The sequence below is a fragment of the Phacochoerus africanus genome, chromosome 10 (genome assembly GCF_016906955.1).
Source record: "Phacochoerus africanus isolate WHEZ1 chromosome 10, ROS_Pafr_v1, whole genome shotgun sequence".
Lineage (NCBI taxonomy): Eukaryota > Metazoa > Chordata > Mammalia > Artiodactyla > Suidae > Phacochoerus > Phacochoerus africanus.
The window spans coordinates 71,422,569-71,442,515 of NC_062553.1; the positions used below are offsets into that span (position 1 = coordinate 71,422,569).

At 43.7% G+C, this 19,947-nt stretch overlaps 2 protein-coding genes across 2 annotated transcripts in view; both read right to left on the bottom strand.

Moving 5' to 3' along the window:
• PPEF2 (protein phosphatase with EF-hand domain 2) overlaps positions 1-9,599 on the bottom strand; it is a 47,734-nt gene extending 38,135 nt beyond the window's left edge. The window contains exon 1 of the mRNA XM_047799416.1: positions 8,861-9,599. The gene's annotated coding sequence lies outside the window, so the exon portion shown is untranslated. The remainder of the gene's footprint in view (positions 1-8,860) is intronic.
• An 8,538-nt stretch (positions 9,600-18,137) lies between these two features.
• Positions 18,138-19,947, bottom strand: part of NAAA (N-acylethanolamine acid amidase) — a 31,206-nt gene continuing 29,396 nt past the window's right edge. The window contains exons 10-11 of the mRNA XM_047798917.1: positions 19,623-19,732; positions 18,138-19,024 (exon numbers count right to left, since the gene is read on the bottom strand). Coding sequence (XP_047654873.1) covers positions 19,657-19,732 — 76 coding nt within the window. The 3' untranslated portion in view covers positions 18,138-19,024; positions 19,623-19,656. The remainder of the gene's footprint in view (positions 19,025-19,622; positions 19,733-19,947) is intronic.

The window sequence follows — 19,947 nt, forward strand, 5'->3', positions numbered from 1 at the left end:
CAGATCCTTAACCCACTGTGCCCGGCTAGGGATCGAACCTGCGTCCCGACGCCGCAGAGATGCCGCCAATCCTGTTGTACCACAGCGGGAACTCCTAAAAGTCCATTTCATTTGTATTCTAGTCTCAAATGTCTGCTTTCCTCTGTACATGTATCCTAGATGATTCAATCAACGCTCTCATGTTTTCAGCTATCACTTCCTCCCTCTTAAATCTCCATCTCCATCTCAGATTACGCCTATAAACTTCAGTGCCACACACCCGGCTTCCTGCTAAATTTTCACTGGGGTGATACAGACTCCATGTAACCCAAATAGAACTCATCTTCCCCAAAACTTCCTCCTCCAGCCTCTTCTCTCCTTCCTCCTTTCTTCGACTCTACACCTAGGCCACCATGACCTCTGCATTTCTGCTCTGACCTGAAATGTTCTACCTGCCTCACCCTCTGACTGAAAACTACTCATTCCTTAAGGCTCACCACAGGCATCTTTCCCAAAGAAGCCAGCTTGACATGCTCTTCCCCTGAGCTCCGGAATAGCTAAGTCCCTTCTCTTATGAAATTATATCTATACTTTGAGACAGGACAAGAAAACTTAAACACAAACTTCTCTTTTTTTTTTTTTTGGTCTTTTTGCCTTTTCTAGGGCCGCTCCCACGGTATATGGAGGTTCCCAGGCTAGGGGTCTAATCAGAGGTATAGCCACCAGCCCTATGCCAGAGCCCCAGCAATGTGGGATCCAAGCCATGTCTGCAACCTACACCACAGCTCACAGCAATGCCGGATCCTTAACCCACTGAGCAAGACCAGGGATCGAACCCGCAACCTCATGGTTCCTAGTCGAATTCGTTAACCACTGCGCCACAACGGGAACTCCGAAACTTCTCTATGTTTGTTGGGACCTCCGTCCCTCTTTGAGTGTACAGCGTGCATCTACATGACACATGAACCAGAGCTTCTCAAGGACGGCAGTGCCCACTCAACCACAAAGATCAGTTTTTTCCTTTCTTCTGAGCTAGCCATGTAACTTCTTAAAAGAAGAGTGATCTGGAGGTCTCTTGTGGCACAGTGGGTTAAGGATTTGGCGTTGTCGATGCAGAGGCTCCAGTTGCTGCTGTGGTGCAGGTTCAATCCCTAGCCTTGGAACTTCTGCTTGCCATGGGCATGGCCCCCCAAAAGAGAAGAGTTCTTTCCCAGCTCTGCAGGGGGTCATGGTGGCTTGCTGCTGGTGTTGCATGTACTTACTTGGACTTCATATCTCTGATGAAAACTTTATGTAAAATATCAGTGTGACATATGGATGAATGACTTTGACTCCAAAATGGGGGTGATTGCACCTTCAGCTTCTGACAGCGGAATGGCTTTCAGAGCTTTCTGCGAGTCTGCTTCCTGGGTTATGATCCTCGGTTTAGAGCAAGTGAAATTCCCTTTTTTAAAAAAAGGGAGTTCCCTTTGTGGCTCAGCAGGTTCAGAACCTGACTAGTATCTGTGAGGATGTGGGTTCCATCCCTGGCCCCGCTCAGTGGGTTGGAAGGATCTGGCATGGCCATGAGTTGTGGTCTAGGTTGCAGACATAGTTCGGACCCCGCATTACTGTGGCTGTGGTATAGGCTGGCAGCTGCAGTTCTGATTCAACCCCTAACTTCCATATGCCACAGATGCAGCCCTAAAGAGAAAAATAAATAAATAAATAAATTTGCTTTGTTCTGTTTCTTAACATGATAGTTAAGCTGAATTTCTGCCAACATTTTCTTGGGGTGGCCAGCAGGATATCAGAGATGCCCAGCAGAGGACAACTGGAGTCTCCCCTGAACCAGTGCTTGGTACCAGCATGGGCCCTTTGAGCCCCAATCCTGTCTCAACATTTCTCAGGTGCTTTGGGGAGTTCTCCTGATACCAGACATCATGGCTTTAAATTACATCCTGGGACTTCCTGTCGTGGCTCAGCGGTTAACAAACCCGACTAGGAACCATGAGGTTGTGGGTTCGATCCCTGACCTTGCTCAGTGGGTTAAAGATTCAGTGTTGTCATGAGCTGTGGTGTAGGTCACAGACACGGCTTGGATTTGGTGTTGCTGTGGTGCTGGCGTAGGCAGACGGCTACAGCTCCGATTGGACCCCTAGCCTGGGAACCTCCATATGCCTAGAAAAAAAAGACAAAAAATAAAGATAAAAAATTAAAAAAGATGTCCTGAATTTTTAAAAGTTGAAATATAGTTGATTTACAATGTTGTATTAATTTCTGCTGTATGGCAAAATGATTCAGTTATACATACATATCTGTACATTCTTTTTCACATTCTTTCCATTATGGTTTATCATAGAATATTGAATACAGTTCCCTGTGCTATACAGGCAGAGCTTGTTGCTTATCTATTCTAGATATAGTTGTTTGCATCTGCTAACTCCAAATTTCCAATCTATCTCTCACCCATTTCTCCCCCTTGGCAACTACAAGTCTGTTCTCTATGTCTGAGTCCATTCATGTTTCTAGATGAGTTCATTTGTGTCATATTTTAGATTCCACATATAAGTCATATGGTATTTGTCTTTCTCTGACTTACTTCACTTAGTATGAAAATCTTTAATTGCATCCACACTGCTGCAAATGTATTACTTCATTCTTTTTTATAGCTGAGTAGTATTCCATTGTATTTATGTACCACATCTTCTTTATCCATTCATCTGTCAATGGACATTTAAGTTGTTTCCATGTCATGGCTATTGGGAATAGTGCTGCTATGAACATAAGAGTGTATGTATATTTTCAATTACATTTTTATCCAGATATATGCCCAGGATTGGGATTGCTAGATCACATGGTAGCTGTAAATTTAATTTTTTGAGGAATAGTCATACTGTTTTCCACAGTGACCGACCAACTTACATTCCCACCAACTATGTAGGAGGGTTCCCTTTTCTCCACACCCTTTTCAGCATTTGTTATTAGTAGACTTATTCTCCTTTTTTTTTTTTTTTTTTTTGCTTTTTTAGGATCACACCCACAGCATATGGAGGTTCCCAGGCTAGGGGTCGAATTGGAGCTATAGCTGCCAGCTTACAACACAGCCAGAGCAACACAGGATCTGAGCCTCGACTGCAACCTACACCACAGCTCACGGCAATACCAGATCCTTAACCCACTGAGCGAGGCCAGGGATTGAACCCACAACCTCATGGTTCCTTGTTGGATTCATTTCCGCTGCACCCCAACAGGAATTCCTAGTAGACCTCTTAATATTAACCTCATACACATTGAGGTGTGACGTGGTACCTTGTTGTAGTTTTTATTTGCATTTCTCTAATAATTAGAGATGTTGGGCATTTTTTCGTGTGCCTATAGGACATCTGTATATCTTCTTTGGAGAAATGTCTATTTAGATCTTCTGCCCATTTTTTGATTGGGTTGTTTGGTTTTTGTTGTTGAGTTGTATGAGCTCTTCGTATATTTTGGAAATTAAGCCTCTATGACAGTGAATTTGATTTGAGCTGTTTTTCTTGAGATACCAGTATATTTCCTAGGCAGGGACCTAGGGAGAACTTCCGAGAAAACAGATTCAGCTGTCTTTTTTTTTTTTTTTTTTTAATTTGGCTTAAATTGGAAAGATTACATATAGATGGTCTGAATAAGCTGTTTGCCAATAAAATGAGAGACTGAGAGTGCTCAGCTTTGAAGAAAAGGGACGTTACTCTTTCTGGCCATAACGTGTTCTCAGGTTACTGAGAACGTGGCAGAAGTTTCTGAGGCTCAGTCCTCATGACATGCAGCATTCTTTACAGGGGACTCCACTACAATGACAAAGAAATTCTGCCTACTGGAGGGCACAATGAGGCTGATCACCTAGTGCTCTGAGCACCCAGTTTTAGACTGCTGGAGGGAGATACCCAGACACGTACGATGGTCAAACAGACCCAAGGGGAACTCCTTGAAGAGATAGAAGCAGTATACATTCAATCCATCACGCTGCCCTCAGAAAATTGTTCAGATCATAGAGTTACACAACCAAGTTAATAATGGAAAACTGCCTCAAAGGCTAAACGGCTCCCGTATGTGCAGCTACCTGCTGGCTTCCTGTACAACTGGAACAAAGCCAATGCTTGCAAGCACTTAACTCCTTTTTTTTTTTTTAATCTTTTTAGGGTCACATCCAAGGCATATGGAGGTTCCCAGGCTAGAGGTCAAATCAGTGGTGCAGATGCTGGCCTACACTACAGCCATTGCAACGCCAGATCCAAGCCACATCTTCAACCTACACTACCACTCATGGCAATGCCAGATCCCCAACCCAATGAGCGAGGCCATCCAACCAGCGTCCTCATGGATACTAGTTAGGTTCATTACCGCTGAGCCACAACATGAATTCCCTCAACTCTTAAATGGCCACGATGTTAACATTCCAAAACTGTAGAGAAAGCTAGCTTGATAAAATATCTCTCCAAAATTCTGTCCCTGAGGGAATAGACGTATTCCTAAGAGAAAGCTTAAAGTTATAATTCCTATCATGTCCTTAAAATGTAAACACAGCTCACACTGATAGAGACCACAGCCTTGGCTCAATTAGTGGAATTTTAAAAGGAAAAAAAAGAGGGGGTAGGTGGTTTTAAAACTCAAGCTAGAAAACTGTGAGATCTCTGTGTCTATCTGGGTGGATGTATGTCTGTGTGCATGTTATAAATACAAGAGAACCCTACCTCCAGATGGTGTTATCGAAATTAATTTGTAAAAGAGCTCTGCTTAATTGACTTAAAAGTAAGTGCTCATAAATCAAACACTTTTTTTGTTTTGTTTTTTGTTTTTTTTTGCTTTTTAGGGCCACATCTTCAGCATATGGAGGTCCCCAGGCTAGGGGTCAAATCAGAGCTATAGCTGCTGGCCTATGCCACAGCCACAACAATGCTGGATCCAAGCCACGTCTTTGACCTACACCACAGCTCACAGCAATGCTGGATCCTTAACCCACTGAGCGAGGCCAGGGATCGAACCCCTGTCCTCATAGATATTAGTTGGATTCGTCTCTGCTGAGCCACACGGGAATTCCCGAATAATGGTAAACCTTCTTAAGTTATCCTAGGTGGGTAAACATTTATTAATATAAATGTCCTACAAATTATATGAAATTCCTAAAATTTGAAATGTCCTGGTGTGTTGTCAGCCATAATTCTAGTCATTATCTTAAAACTTTGTATATCACAGAAATAGCCAGATTTCCTTGACAACTGTACTATAATCAGGACTTGAACCACACTTTTTAAATCCTTTGTCATTTATAGACAGTTTATTGCCTTACTCTGCAGCTTTTACAAAAATACTTGTAAATGACTTGTGTTTATGCTCCAAAACTAAATTGAACTCAGCAAAAGGACTTCCACCTTTTATGCAGGCCTACGCCACAGCCACAGCAACGCCAGGTCCAAGCCACACCTGAGACCTACGCCACAGTCCACAGCAATGATCCTTAAACAACGCAGGATCTGAGCCGCGTCTGTGACCTATACCACAGCTAATAGCAACACCAGATTCTTAACCCACTGAGCGAGGCCAGGGATCGAACCTGCATCCTCATGGATACTAGTTAAGATTCATTTCCACCATGCCACGACGGGAACTCCATACATCTCATTTTAAAAAGGCACCTCCACCTGGATGGACTTTGATTCTCGTTCCTAACACCTGGCTTCAACTAAGACCAGCATTATGAAGCTAGGGTAAGAAGAGGATAACAGACAGTTAACCCAACAGTCCAGACCAGGCCTGTAAGACCCATGCTACCAGTTCAATTGTACTGTTTACCTAATACCTATCCACCTCGCAAAATTTTAAATTATCATTTTTTTTTCTAGCTATCCTTTTGCTCCAATGTTTAAGATGGGAGGAAGATTCTTTAGTAAAGTTGTCACAGGTATAGCTCCTGGAGGCAATTTAACCACTTGCTGGATCTGTCATCAAATTCCTCGGTCAATAAAAGGTGGATATAGGCCCCTCATAATTACTCTCACTGACTTGTCAAATGTTCCTGTACTCTAGAAAGTGTTTCCCTGTCAGCCTAGATCTCCCGATTTGTTTACCAAATGTGATCAATCTACCCAATTCTGAAGTTTCTATAATGGGAAAGCAATGTTACAAAACCAAACAGTTCTTGATTTTTAGAACTACTTTGCAACGGGAAACTTGTTCTATAATCCAGACTGAATGTTGTGCTTTCATACCAGGGTAAGGGTAGTCCTGGGGTTTCCATCATGGCTCAGCAGAAACAAATCTGACTAGCATCCATGAGGACACAAGTCCGATCCCTGGCCTCACACAGTGGCTTAGGCATCCAGCGTTGCCGTGAGCTGCATGTAGGTCACAGACGTGGCTCGGATCTGGCATTGCTGTGGCTGTGGTGTAGGCTGGGGGCTACAGCTCCAATTGGATCCCTAGCTGGGAACCTCCATATGCCGCAGGTGTGGCCCTAAAAAGACAAGAAAAGAAAAGAAAACACATAGTCCTCTAATATAACTGTTTAAAAATCAGAAAATGAAGAAATGAAAATGAAAAAATCAGAAAATGAAAAATGAAAAAAGTCAGATTTCTGCATTGAAAAATCCCCTTTCTAGTCTAAATGAAATCCTGGGTAAGTGGTTAAGCCCTGGGGATTCATGGCTTAAATCTTCTGACTTTGCTATTGTTGTTGGCGATAGTGATTATGTCCTGTTTCATGTACAGAGTAATAATCTCTTCTGCCTCTCAATGTATATTCAAAACTTCAACTAAAAGAATGATGTCTTGAAATGACTTGGAACTATCTATCATATCTATAGATCCATAAAAACAATAGGCATGCCCAAGGCATATGCAGAGTAAAACTGACAGAAGTCCTATTGGATAACCTACAATTGACTATGAGTCCTTGCGAAGCATTCTACTAGGCATTTTGGTGTATGATCTTTTGTCTCCAAAATGTGTATGACTGTGCCTTCAACTTCTTACAGGTGGAACAGTTCTCAGAGCTTTCTGAGAATCTCCTTCCCAAGTTATAATCCTCAGTTTGGCGCAGATAAAATTCCCTTTTTTCCCCTTCTTGATAGTTAATTTTAGTCAACATTTTCACCACTGCAATAAATAACATGTTATCGTTTTCTATTTTGTGTCTCTCTATCATTAGATTTTGAGTTCCTTGAGAGCAAAGTTTGTATATAAGCAAATTCATCATTTCACCTCCACGACTTAGCACAGTGCCTGATACAGAGTGGAGATTCATCAAGTGGTAATTGAATCACCTTTATGCCAGATTTAATTGTACACAACATAGATGAAACTTTCTCTAGCTCTTCCTCAGGAAGCAATGTGAAACATACCAACTAGATGTTGACTGTGGATTCCACGTCTACACTTTTTCCCTTTTTCTTTTTTTTCCTTTGGTCTTTTTGTCCTTTTAGGGCCACACCCTCTGCATATGGAGGCTCCCAGGCCAGGGGTCTAATTGGAGCTGTAGCCACCGGCCTACACCACAGCCACAGCAACTTGGGATCTGAGCCACGTCTGCAACCTACACCACAGCTCACGGCAACACCGGATCCTTAACCCACTGAGCGAGGCCAGGGATCGACCCCACAACCTCATGGTTCCTAGTTGGATTCGTTAACCATTGCGCCGTGATGGGAACTCCTTCCCTCCCTTACTTCTACCCCACTCTCCTTCCTCTATTTTTGAAGGTTATTGTATCAGGGATTGTCAAAGACTTGTTATCTTTTCCTTTGCAAATCAGAATGAAAGCTTCACCTTGCTTATGTTGGTTAACATAATAAACAAAGAAATAATCAAAGAAAAAAGCACTATGCTATTTTTTGTTGTTGTTCCATGAATGGTTCCCAGATGTAAGAGGTGTCATAAAGTCAGAATCTGAGCATGGAGTAAAATGAGAAGCCATCAGGACCAAACCAACCAAACTCCCCCTAGAAACCTGCAGTTTTAGAGGTAGAAGGAACTTCGGCCACAATTGTGTCAACCAATGACTCACTTACAACTCGCTTTGACCATTGGTAACTTGTCATAGAGCCATGCTGTATACTAAAATGTTTGGGGTTTTGGAAGTGCACAGAATAGCAAGAAGTAAAATAATTCTCAGGGCAAAAACTGAAAAAGTGAAAACTTCATAAGGTCAGAAATGAAAACTGAGCTTGACATGGCCTCTGAGTGCTGAATCAGCATCTTTTGGCCATGACTCACTGCTTCTATGGCTGGTGATGCCCCAGCTGGGCCATCTTCTCAGTCAACTGCCACATCTACACCACATGGGTGAGAGTCTTTGTCCTCCTAGGATGTGACTCAGTATCATCCATGTCTGATATTATCATTTTTTAAAATTTAGATAATTGGGAGTTCCCCTCGTGGCACCGCGGAAACGAGTCCGACTAGGAACCATGAGGTTGCGGGTTCAATCCCTGGCCTTGCTCAGTGGGTTGAGGATCCGGCATTGCCATGAGCTGTGGTGTAGGTCGCAGATGCGGCTCAGATCCCGCATTGCTGTGGCTCTGGTGTAGGTCGGCAGCTACAGCTCCGATTTGACCCCTAGCTTGGGAACCTCCATATGCCACGAGTGCGTTGGCCCTAAAAAAGACAAAAATGAATTAAAAAAAATTTAGATAATTGCTTATCCACTTACTCCATGAACCCAAGACATGGAAGGAATATCCATCAGCCAGGACTTGACCTCAAAACCCACACAGCAAGGACCCTCCCCACGTGAGTGGATGAGATAACAAAGGGGCTTTCTCCGACTTCTGTCCCCAGGCCAAACCTGCATCTGTTTCCTGTGTGAAATAGTAGTTACCCTCCTGGTCTCATTCGGTTCTGTACTTCAGGCTAGAAAGAAAGCTCTTACCTTCTCTGGTATTTTTCACTCTGGGCCACCACGAGGCAGGGACATCTTTCACACACAGGTGCGATCCATCTTGTCCCCAGAGTTGGCTGAAGGCTCCTGGGCTGATCTGATTTCTTCCAGCTCTAGAGTCAGATGAAGAAGGTACAGGCCTTCTCCCAGAAAGACCGTGATGATATTTATGGCTGTGGCCAGGCATCGAGGGCTCCCAGCCTCCGGGTGGTAGGCAGCCCTTGACCTCAGTCAGATCAGGGCTGCAAAGAGGATTTGAAGGGGATGTTGCTCAGCTGGGGTGTCTCCCTGACACCCAGGCCCACCTCCTGGAGGCAGCCTCTCTGCTGCTCACCCCTGCCCCGTCTCCTCTCCTAAGTCCTCTTACTCTCCCGGATTAGGAGGCTATGCGTCTCAAGACACGTCTGAGACAGCTGAGCTCCTTAACCTAGAAATAGAAGAGGGCTGGCAACACAGATGGGCCTGGGAGCTCCAGTCATGGCTCCAGAGCTTGAGTCATGGCTCCCAGCTGGAGCCCCTGCAGAAAGCCAAGGCATTCTTCCTGTGGCCAATGTCTCTCTGTTTGCAAAACTTGATTTGAAACATCCTGCCTTTTCTGGCTTATTCCCACTTTGGACACCTTCTCCTTAGGTTTTAACTTAAACTATTCATATATTAAAATATTAATCACTGTTCCCAGAAAACTTACTTTTTTTCAGCAAACCTAAGATGCTTATGTGTGTGCTGGTAGGTAGGAAATATTCCAGGGAGATTTGAACAAAAAATGCATCCTCTGTTTACTTAGGTGTATTTAGTAGGTCAGGCTTGTTAACTATATTGTTCAAATCCTCTTTATCCTTATTTATTCTTCCTGACCTGCTCATCTTTGAAAGAAATGTTTTAAACATTTCTACTGTACATACAGGTTTAGTAATCGCTCTTTGTATGTCTGAATCTTTTTCTTTTTTGCTTTTTTTAGGGCCACACCCACAGTATATGGAGGTTCCCAGGCTAGGGGTCCTACGCCACAGCAACACAAGATCCAAGCCAGGTCTGTGACCTACACCATAGCTCACGGCAACAGTGGGTCCTTAATCCACTGAGCGAGGCCAGGGATCGAACCTGAAACCTCATGGTTCCTAGTTGGATTCATTTCTGCTATGCCACGACAGGAGCTCCTATATGTCTGAAATTTGCATTATATTTTTAAAGCTATGTTATTAAATATTAGATCAAATGCTGACGTTAGAAATTATATAATACATGAAAGTTTATGGCTATTTTCTTGGTAGAAGGTGACTTGTCAAAATAAAATATCACTCTGCCCTTCTAATCCCTTTTGCCTTTGAAATCTCTCTCTTTTTTTTGTCTTTTGTTTTTTTAGGGCCGCATCCACGGCGCATGGAGGTTCCCAGGCTAGGGGTCTAATCGGAGCTATAGCTGCCAGCCTACGCCAGAGTCACAGCAATGCCAGATCCGAGCCATGTCTGCGACCTACACCACAGCTCATGGCAACACCAGGATTGAACCCACAACCTCATGGTTCCTAGTCAGATTCCTTTCTGCTGCGCCACGACAGGAACTCCTGTTTTTTTGTTTTGTTTTGTTTTGTATTTGTTTTCTGAAATCTCTTAAAGCCTGATATTTTCACACAGGCTCTTAAGTCCGATGTTATTACACAGCCTGTTGTAGTGCAGGCTGACAGCTGTAGTTCTGATTGGACCCCTAGCCCGGAAATCTCCATATGCCACTAGTGTGGCCCTAAAAAGCAAAAAAAAAAAAAAAAAAAAAAAAAATTACTCATACAGCTTTTTCATCTCTGGATATTTTAGAGGAATAAATATCCTGAAAAAGATTCCCACTAAAAACCTAGAAATGACAAACAAATATCTTTCTTAAATGCATAATGCCTAGCTGAGCTTGCAAGAGAGGAAGTAAAACTGTAGAGAATAAGGGAGTAAAAAGAGAAGAGGAATTAAGAGGAAACTTGGGAGGCTCTGAATACAGGGTGGCTCTGAGGACACTGCTGGTCCCAGGAGCCTAGAACCTTGGGTTCTTGGACAATTGCCTTGGGAGGTGAAAGATAAAGGGACAAGGACTTGGGTACCTATAAGGTCAAGGGTTAAAATGTCTCAGGAGGGGGGAAGGCTCTTCTCCGTGATTTTTTTTTTTTTTTTGGTGTTTTTAGGGCCACACACTCGACACATCCTAGGCTAGGGGTCAAATCAGAGCTGCAGCTGCCAGCCTACACCACAGCCATAGCAATGCTGGATTCAAGCTGCATCTCTGACTTACACTACAGCTCCCAGCAATGCTGGATCCTTAACCCACTGAGCAAGGCCAGGGATTGAACCTGCATCCTCAAGGATACTAGTCAGGTTCTTAACCCACTGAGCCGCAATGGGAACTCCTCTTCTCTGTGAATTTATAAGCACAGGCCTGCCCCACATGATGTAAACTGAGGTTTAGTTTTACACTACCTGAATGTTCTAAGAAACCATAACCTGAAAAATTAACAAACATACATTCTCTCTGGAAGGCACAGCGCCAACCAAGGCCTTCAGGATTCCCGGGGGAACCAAAGCTCACAATCCAAAATTATGAAATCTTCATGAGGGAGAGTCAACAAAAAACAGTAAAATCAGACACCTCAGGAATTGATGATGGAATTTTAAAGCAGAACATAAAAAAATACAGGTTAAGAAGCTCAACAAAACATACCAGAGCAAGGAACAAAATGTAATCAAAAAAAGATCCTGGCAGGCTGGAAAAAGTACCAATAGACCATCTAAAATTTTAAAAATTAAATTCAATATTAAAAACAATAAATCCATTGAAAAAAATTCTGATTTACAGGGAAAAAAGTCGTTAAAATTATCTGGAAAATACCATTGAAAGAGAAAGTCACTCCTCTTACTTTCTCCCCAAAATACCAGAAGGACTAAGAGATATAAAGGATAGAAAGTGTAACACACATACCTGGAGTCAGGAGAAAAGACGCAAGAGGATGTAGGGGAGCAATTCTTGGATGACAACCAAGTATTTTCCAAAATTGAATAAAAGGCATAAATTTGAAATTTGGAGAGCACAACAAATCTCCAAAGCAGGATAATTATACAGAAATCTGCATCCAGACACATCAGAGTCAAACCACATGGCACAAAGGACAAAGATCTTAAGAGCAGCAAGAAAGTTAGATTACCTGAACCATTTGCCTGCCCAAAAGTTCTCAATGTGAGTTCCCATTGTGGCTCAGCAGGTTAAGCACCTGCAACATTGTCTATGTGAGGATGTGGGATCGATCCATAGCCTCACTCAGTGGGTTAAAGATCCAGTGCTACCGCAAGCGGCAGTGTAGGTCATCTTGGATCCTGCGTTGCTGTGGCTGCAGTGCAGGCGGGCAGCTGCCACTCTGATTTGACCCCTCGCCTGGGAATTTCCATATGCCATGCATCTGGTTTAAATAAATAAGTAAGTTCCCATTGTGGCACAGCAGAGAAGAACCTGACTAGTATCCATGAGGATGCAGGTTTGATCCCCGGCTGTGATCCATGGGTTAAGGATTTGGCGTTGCCATGAGCTGTGCGCAGGTCCCAGATGCAACTTGGATCTGGCTGGGCTGTGCCTGTGGTGTAGGGTGGCAGCTTCAGCTCTGATTTGACCCCCAGCCTGGGAACATACATATGCTGCAGGTGTGGCCCATTAAAATTAATCAAATCAAATAGGTATAGATTACTAATAATAAAATAAGCCACAGCACAGGCGATGTAGCCAATATTTTATACTAACTATAAATGGAGCATGACCTTTACAAATGGTGACTAGGTTTTATATCTAATACTTACATATAATATTATAAATCACTGTATCTTAATTTAAAAATAAAGCGAGGGCTAAAAAAAATCCAAATTGATCCCTCAAAGCCTCTCCCCAGAATTAATCAACACCCTGTAAATAAAGAGGGCTTATAGGGCATCGGACCAATCATAGAGGACTTATAACCCCCAGTAACAGTCACTACAACACCCCTATTCCACCCATCAGGTGACCCAGCGACCATGGATGGAGATTGGTCCATGCCCTCCACACCATAAACAATGTCACTGTAACCCTCTTCACCCTGTTCCTGCAACCCTCACACCTTATCAGCTACCATTCCTCTGAAAGCAAGTTTTCCCCCTGTGACTGATTTCTGTAGTACATTCTTCTTCTCCTTTTTGTTTTTTTTTTGTTTTTTTGTTTTTTTTGTCTTTTTAGGGCTGCATCTGCGGCATAAGGAAGTTCCCAGGCTAGGGGCTGAATCAGAGCTGTAGCAGCCAGCCTATGCCACAGCCACAGCACACAGTACACAGCAACATGGGATCTGAGTCACATCTGCAACCTACACCACAGCTCACGGCAATGCCAGATCCTTAACCCACTGAGGCCAGGGATCGAACCCACAACCTCATGGATCCTAGTTCGGTTCATAACCTGCTGAGCCACAACAGAAACTCCCTGTAGTACCTGCTTTAGCATCCCTGTGGATAAGGCCATTGATATCTCTCTGCTTTTAATTGGGAAGGACAACAATACGCTTGAACAGCAATGCCCCAGGGTTTAACTAAAAAGTCTTCCTTCCTTCTCAGAAAGCCTAAAAGCTAATTTAGATGGTATGAGCTTTCCTAGAGGCTCTAATCTATGGCAATATGTAGATGACCCACTTCTCTGCTCCCCTTTCCTGGGCTTCCTCACAGGAGGACAGTATGTACCTGTTAAAGCTTTTAGCCTCAAAGCTACATAGGGTCTCTAAGGAGAAGCTAGTTTGTTCAGACTCAAGTTTGCTATTTAGGACATATGATTTCACGACAAGGACTATACATAGATCCACACAGGCTTCATGGCATCCTGAATTTCCCAAAGACCCCAAATAATGCCAATTACTGGCTTTCTTGGGTTAGCTGGCTATTGTTATAACTGGGTTCCAAATTCTTCTCCCCTAGTCCAACCCCTATATGTGGTTGAAAAACACTAAACCTGATCCTAGTATTTGAAAAGATCAGGATGATCTAGATTTCAAATCCTGAAGGAAAGCTTAATGAATCCCTCTGCCCTTGGACACTAATTACCAACTCCTCCTTTTCCTCTAAGTCTATGAAAAGGAAGGAAATGCCCTCAGGGTGCTTACTTAGAAACATGAAGGTCTCCACCACCAAGAAGATATCACAGTCAGCAGCTTGACCCTGTGGTTCAAGGATATCCACCTTCCTCTGAGCCATTCCTGCCACTGCCCTTTTAGTAAAGGCCATCAAGAAATAATCATTGATTCCACACTGTCTTTGTTCTTCATGCTGTTGAAAGCCCATCTGAATTCCAATCATAGCCAAATCTTTCAATGAGACATCCTACTCCCTATGAAATTCTCCTGTTGACTGCACCCCATATCATTCTTGCTTTCTGTAATAACCCTAACCTTGCCCCCCATTTCCCCTCCGCTCTATGGAGAAAACTCCTCATGACCATTTAACTTTGACAGACCATCTCTTGACTCCCCCTTGTGACTTGCAGGAAACCCCTTTAACAAGGGGTTGCTTAAACCATGAGAAATGTTGCTTTCTCATGGTTTACTGATGGTTCTTATTTAAAAGATGAAAATGGTAAATATTGTGCTGGGTATGCAACTGCAACTTCTTCTGAGGTCTTCAAGCTAGCACCTTTGGGCTTGGCTACTCAGCACAATGGCCTGAATTCTAAACTCTAACTCAAGCCTCTGTTTTGGACAAGGACAAGACTTCAAACATTTATATAGACAGTAGATAAGCTTTTGGAGTAGCCTTGGAACATTATGGAAAGAGTGAAGGTTCCTTATCTCTAACAAGGATAAAATTTTCAGTGGCCCGTATATTCAAGATTTGTTAGACACTATCCTTCTACCAGCCACTCTCTCTATATATATACACACACACATACACATATTTTTGTCTTTTCTAGGGCCGCACTCACAGCATATGAAGGTTCCCCAGCTAGGGGTCTAATCAGAGCTGTAGCCACCAGCCTACACCACAGCCACAGCAACACGGGATCCAAGCCACGTCTGCAACCTATACCACAGCACACAGCAACGCCGGATCCTTAACCCACTGAGCAAGATGAGGGATAGAACCCGCAACCTTATGGTTTCTAGTCGGATTCATTAACCACTGCGCCACCAAGGGAACTCACACTCTATTATTAAAGTTCTGGGCAGTCAAGTCGGACTCCCTGGAAACTAAAGGGACTGACCTTCCTGATATCACCACTAAAGATGCTGCTCGCACAGGAACCAGCAGCCAAACCTTTACCATGGCCCAAACAGGTGTTTCTCCAAGTGATAAACTAGAAAAGTTGATTGGAGATGCTCAACAATTGGCCCCAATAAAGGGGAAAAAAAATCAGAAATCTACCACTGTTGGTAGGATAGAAAGAAAGATTTCCGGTTTGGACCAAATGATAATTCAGGCCTGCCAGAAACTCTAAAATTGCCATTACTGACTAGAGTTAACCCTTGACCAACACAGGTTTGAGCTGCATGGGTCCACTTTTACCTGGATTTTTTACCATAAATACAAACTCCAGTACTTCACGATCCACGATTGGCAGCTGCAGAACCTCAACTGCAGGTTGAAGACACAGATGTTCAACTGTATGGATTGGGGGTCGGTTCCCTGTGTTGTTCAAGGGTCTACTGTCCTATACATGCATTGAATCATTGGTCTACTGATGAAGCGAAAAACTTTATGAATTAATACTGGTGGAAAAACATTCCACTAAAAGTATCCACACTAAAGATTTGCCACATCCATCCAACATACAATCCTGGGCAGAGTTCCCTGGTGGCCTAGCAGTTAAGGATCTGGCATCATTACTGCTGTGGTGCAGGTTCGGTCCCTGGCCTAGGAGTCTGTGTGTCACAGGTGCGACCAAAAAAACGAAAACAAAATACAGTCTCGGGAAGCCTATTTGTACTACCCCAGCACACTTTAAATTACCCAATAGACCACTCGAGTTTTGGCAAGTGGGTATTCTCCAGCTTCCCCATCTCATGGACATAAATATGTTTTGGCAATGGTTGTATGTTTTCTCACGGAACTGATGTTTTCCTTTGTAGATAAGCCACAGTCTCTTCTGTGCCTAAAATTCTATTACAAAAGCTTATCCCTACCCAGAGAATCCCACCTCAAACCCACACCCACCAGGAACTCACTTCACCAATCAGGTGCTTGGACAAGTCTGGCCAGTTCTATGCTTTCACTGTGCTTACCAGCCAAAATCCTCTAGGCTAGACAAATGCATGAATAGCACCATTAAGGCCCTATTGGCAAAATTTGTAGAGCCCCTTCAAATACTCTGGCCAAAGGCATTGCCTTTGGTCCTTCTAAATCTTAGGTCTATCTACCCTTTTTGCAACCCATAAGCTCTCACGCTTTGACATGCTCATAGAATGCTCAATGCACTCACCACCCGCTTCTCTCAATCTACAGAGAATACAAGCATTTCTACTTCAACATTGTAAAGACCTAATTGTTCTTGTGGAAATAACCATGATTCAGTAGAACAATTTTTTTCACAGGATGTTCCCAGGACACCAAGGCCTTAAGCATCATCCCTTACAACCTAGAGATTTCATCTTACCAAGTGTCGCTTAGCAACCTGTGTGCAGACGAGATCCAGGGAACAAACATTTGGATCCATGTATCACATTTCAAGAAAGCACCATGGAGTTCCCATCACAGCTCAGCAGTAACAAACCCAGCTAGTATCCATGAGGCTGTGGGTTCAATTCCTGGTCTCGCTCAGTAGGTTAAGGATCCGGCATTGCCATGAGCTGTGGTGTAGGTCACAGACACGGCCTGGATCTGGCGTTGCTGTGGCTGTGGTGTAGGCTGGGACCTGCAGCTCCAATTTGACCCCTAGCTTGAGGACTTCCATATCTTCAGGTACAGCCCTAAAATGCAAAACAATAAATAAGTAAAAATTAAAAAAAAAAATAAAGAAGCCCCAAACCCTGACTGCACACCAACTGCTGACCTGAAAGTAAAGATTTCTAGGAGTTGAACAGATGATGGTTGAAGGAGACAGGCCTGTATACCTTTTCCCCAGTGTTTGTTACTTTATTTTCTTTCTTGGAAAGACAATGCGCTTATCTGCACTTCTCAATATATTGCAAAAGGGGAAACATCTGATGGTGGGTTTGCCACCACAAACTCCAATCTGTACATGACAGCAGTGACTCGCTAGTCCATCCAGTCATAAATTGTTCATTTTTTCCTAATGCCACTGCTAATTTCACTCCCCTCAACATCAGCTACAGAGTGAAACTTCTGTCACCATCCCTCCTGGAGTTCCCTGGTGGTACACAGGGTTAAGGACCCAACGTTGTCACTGCCATGGCACAGGCTCCTTCCCTGGCCCAGGAACTTCTACATGTGGCAGTGTAGCCCAAACAAAAAAGTAACAAAAACCCTCCTCACACCCCGTTTCTTCCTGAACACCCCCACCAGCTGTAGCAATGGCAGTATCATCCCAGGTAAACTTAAAATTATGACTCTACTACAACCACCACACCCTTACATTTTATATAACCTTTGTCCCCAAAACAACTGAAATCCAAATACCCTGTCACGTTAAAGGATGGTCTTTTCGGCTTGGAGGGATCCTTCCAAAATGCTCTCAAAACATCACTGACCCCTGGATGTCCCTTGTGGTGCAGGGGGTTAAGGATCCGAGGTTGTCACTGCTGTGACGTGAGTTCAATCCTGGCCCAGGATCTTCCACATGTTGCAGGTGCGACCAAAAAAAAAAAAAAAAAAAATCACTGACTGACCCCTGGTTGACAAGTGCTAATGGTTCCATCTCCACAAATTCACTAGCAATAACACTTCAGCTGGAGTCCTTCCTGCTCACCTGGTTTCAGCTTGGTTTGTGGAGGATGACGTCATCCCTGGGCTTGTAAATGTCTAGACAGCAGACGAACGGGAGGACGATGCCCATTAGGAGAGCTAAGCTGTTTCACATGTCTATGCATCTAAAAACAACCCTTAAGCCTACATCAAAAAACCTCACGTTAACTACCTGATAGGGTCCACGACTCCGGTTTTGTCCCTTTGGCAGATGGTTCCTCCTTCCTTGGCTTGGAGGACGCACCACTGAGCGTATGATTAGAAATCTATCCTTTTATTACCCGGAGTAACTGCTGACACCACTGCTAAAGCGATAGCTGCCCAACAGCATCATAAGATTCAGACAACTTCAGTAATAGAGCAGCCACTTGTTTTGCCAGCAAAAACAAGTTTATTTAGGACTAGCCACAGAAATTACAATTCAGGGTCGGTGAATTACTGCGGACCACAGGCAAATCCAGAAAACAAGGCAGAAGGCCTTGCTTTTACAGGGAAAAGTGAGGAATTGAGAGGGATTATAAAAACAAACAGTTCATTGGAAGAAGCTGGGAGTCCGAAGTATGGAGGCTTTTCATTGGTTGGACAGCCACAGTCTGACTGGCTGGGCTGTTGTCAGACCGGGCGTTTTCTCCTTCCGGTTGGACGGCAGCACTCACTGTGCCGTGCTGGCTGAGATGTGTGCATGTGCTCTTCCGGTTTGAGTAACTGATGATGCTTGGGGAGGAATCAGGGGTTGGGGGAGAGCTCCCCTCTAGGCCTGTCTCCGCTGCAATTTTAACTGAGGTTTCTTCAATTAATTCCACAATTCCTTAGCTAAGGTGATCTCAGACGACAAGATATAAGGGATGACATCATCCTCCACAAACCAAGATGAAACCAGGTGAGCAGGAAGGACTCCAGCTGAGGTGTCGTTGCCTGCTCATTTGTTTATAAGCTGAAGTTTTATGACAACGTATGTTGCTATAGTTGAGGGTGAAAAGTGTTGAATAGAGCCAGAGGGTACGGCTTGTCCTCCGAGACCAATTATCTCTGAGTTTTTCAAGCCAGGATGCAGAAGCTAAGAGAAGGTCAAGGCAAACCTTGAGGGAAGAATGTGAATCCAAGAGCCTGTTACCCACTTTTCCAAAACAAGCTCCAAAGTCATCCTCCTGCCCCACTCTCAGAAGTTGGAAAGTTTAATGAGGAAGGAGCCTAAAATACAACCTTTGCACTTTATTTTTTAAAGTGCAGCTCTTCAAAAATTCCATTAAAAAATCATCTGTAAGGAAAAAAATAAATAAATGCACTTAAACATCCTCATAAGTGAATGACCATCAGGCTCAGCTTATAAACCCAGGAGATCTTTGCAATAGGGAAAGGTGTCCTGTCAGTAGGTGGCTGCCGAGAGGTTGGATTTTAGGGACAACAGAAAGGACTCTTGCTTTTTCCCTCACATCTTTCCTCTTACCTATGGACACACTGATGCCCACAATAAATTCTGAGAGTGTCCTTCGTCCTTTGGCATCTGTGTGATGCTGCAAAGGAGTGAGGCCTGCCCCACTCTTGCTTTGGAGACACTTAAGCTTTCCCAGATGTTTGCCCCTCTGTCTAAGTGAAGGGGTGACGCTCTGCCCCGAAAGTGGGTTTTAATAAGGGGCAAAGGGCACTGGGCACCAGAGGATAACCTTTTATACAAACAATCCAAAACAAATACCTAATGGTGACATTAACCTGATGCAAATGACAACCAACCACTGAATGCCTGCCAGAAAATATCATGAGTGTATAAATGTTAAGGATGCTTCTATCTTCTAGGAGAAAGGTCAGCACGTGTTCACCCCCCATCCCCCTCACCAAAAGACCAGACTTGAGCAAACCTTTCACAGCATAGGTGAAGTCACTCTTCTGCTTTTAACCCAGGTTTCTGATCCTAGTCATATACTTGTCTGGGCTGGCAGCACTCATGACCGTAGTATAAATTGTGTAGCTGAAAATAATGAGAGGAATTTTAAATACACATTTTTTCCCCCTTTGGCCGTGCCTGAGGCATGCCAAAGTTCCCAGATCAAACTCAAGCTACAACAGTTACCCGACCCACAGCAGTGACAACGCCAAGATCTTAACCACTAGGTCACCAGGGAACTTCAATATACATACCATTTTCTCTAATATTCCAAAGAGGGAAAAAATCCTAAGCCCTTC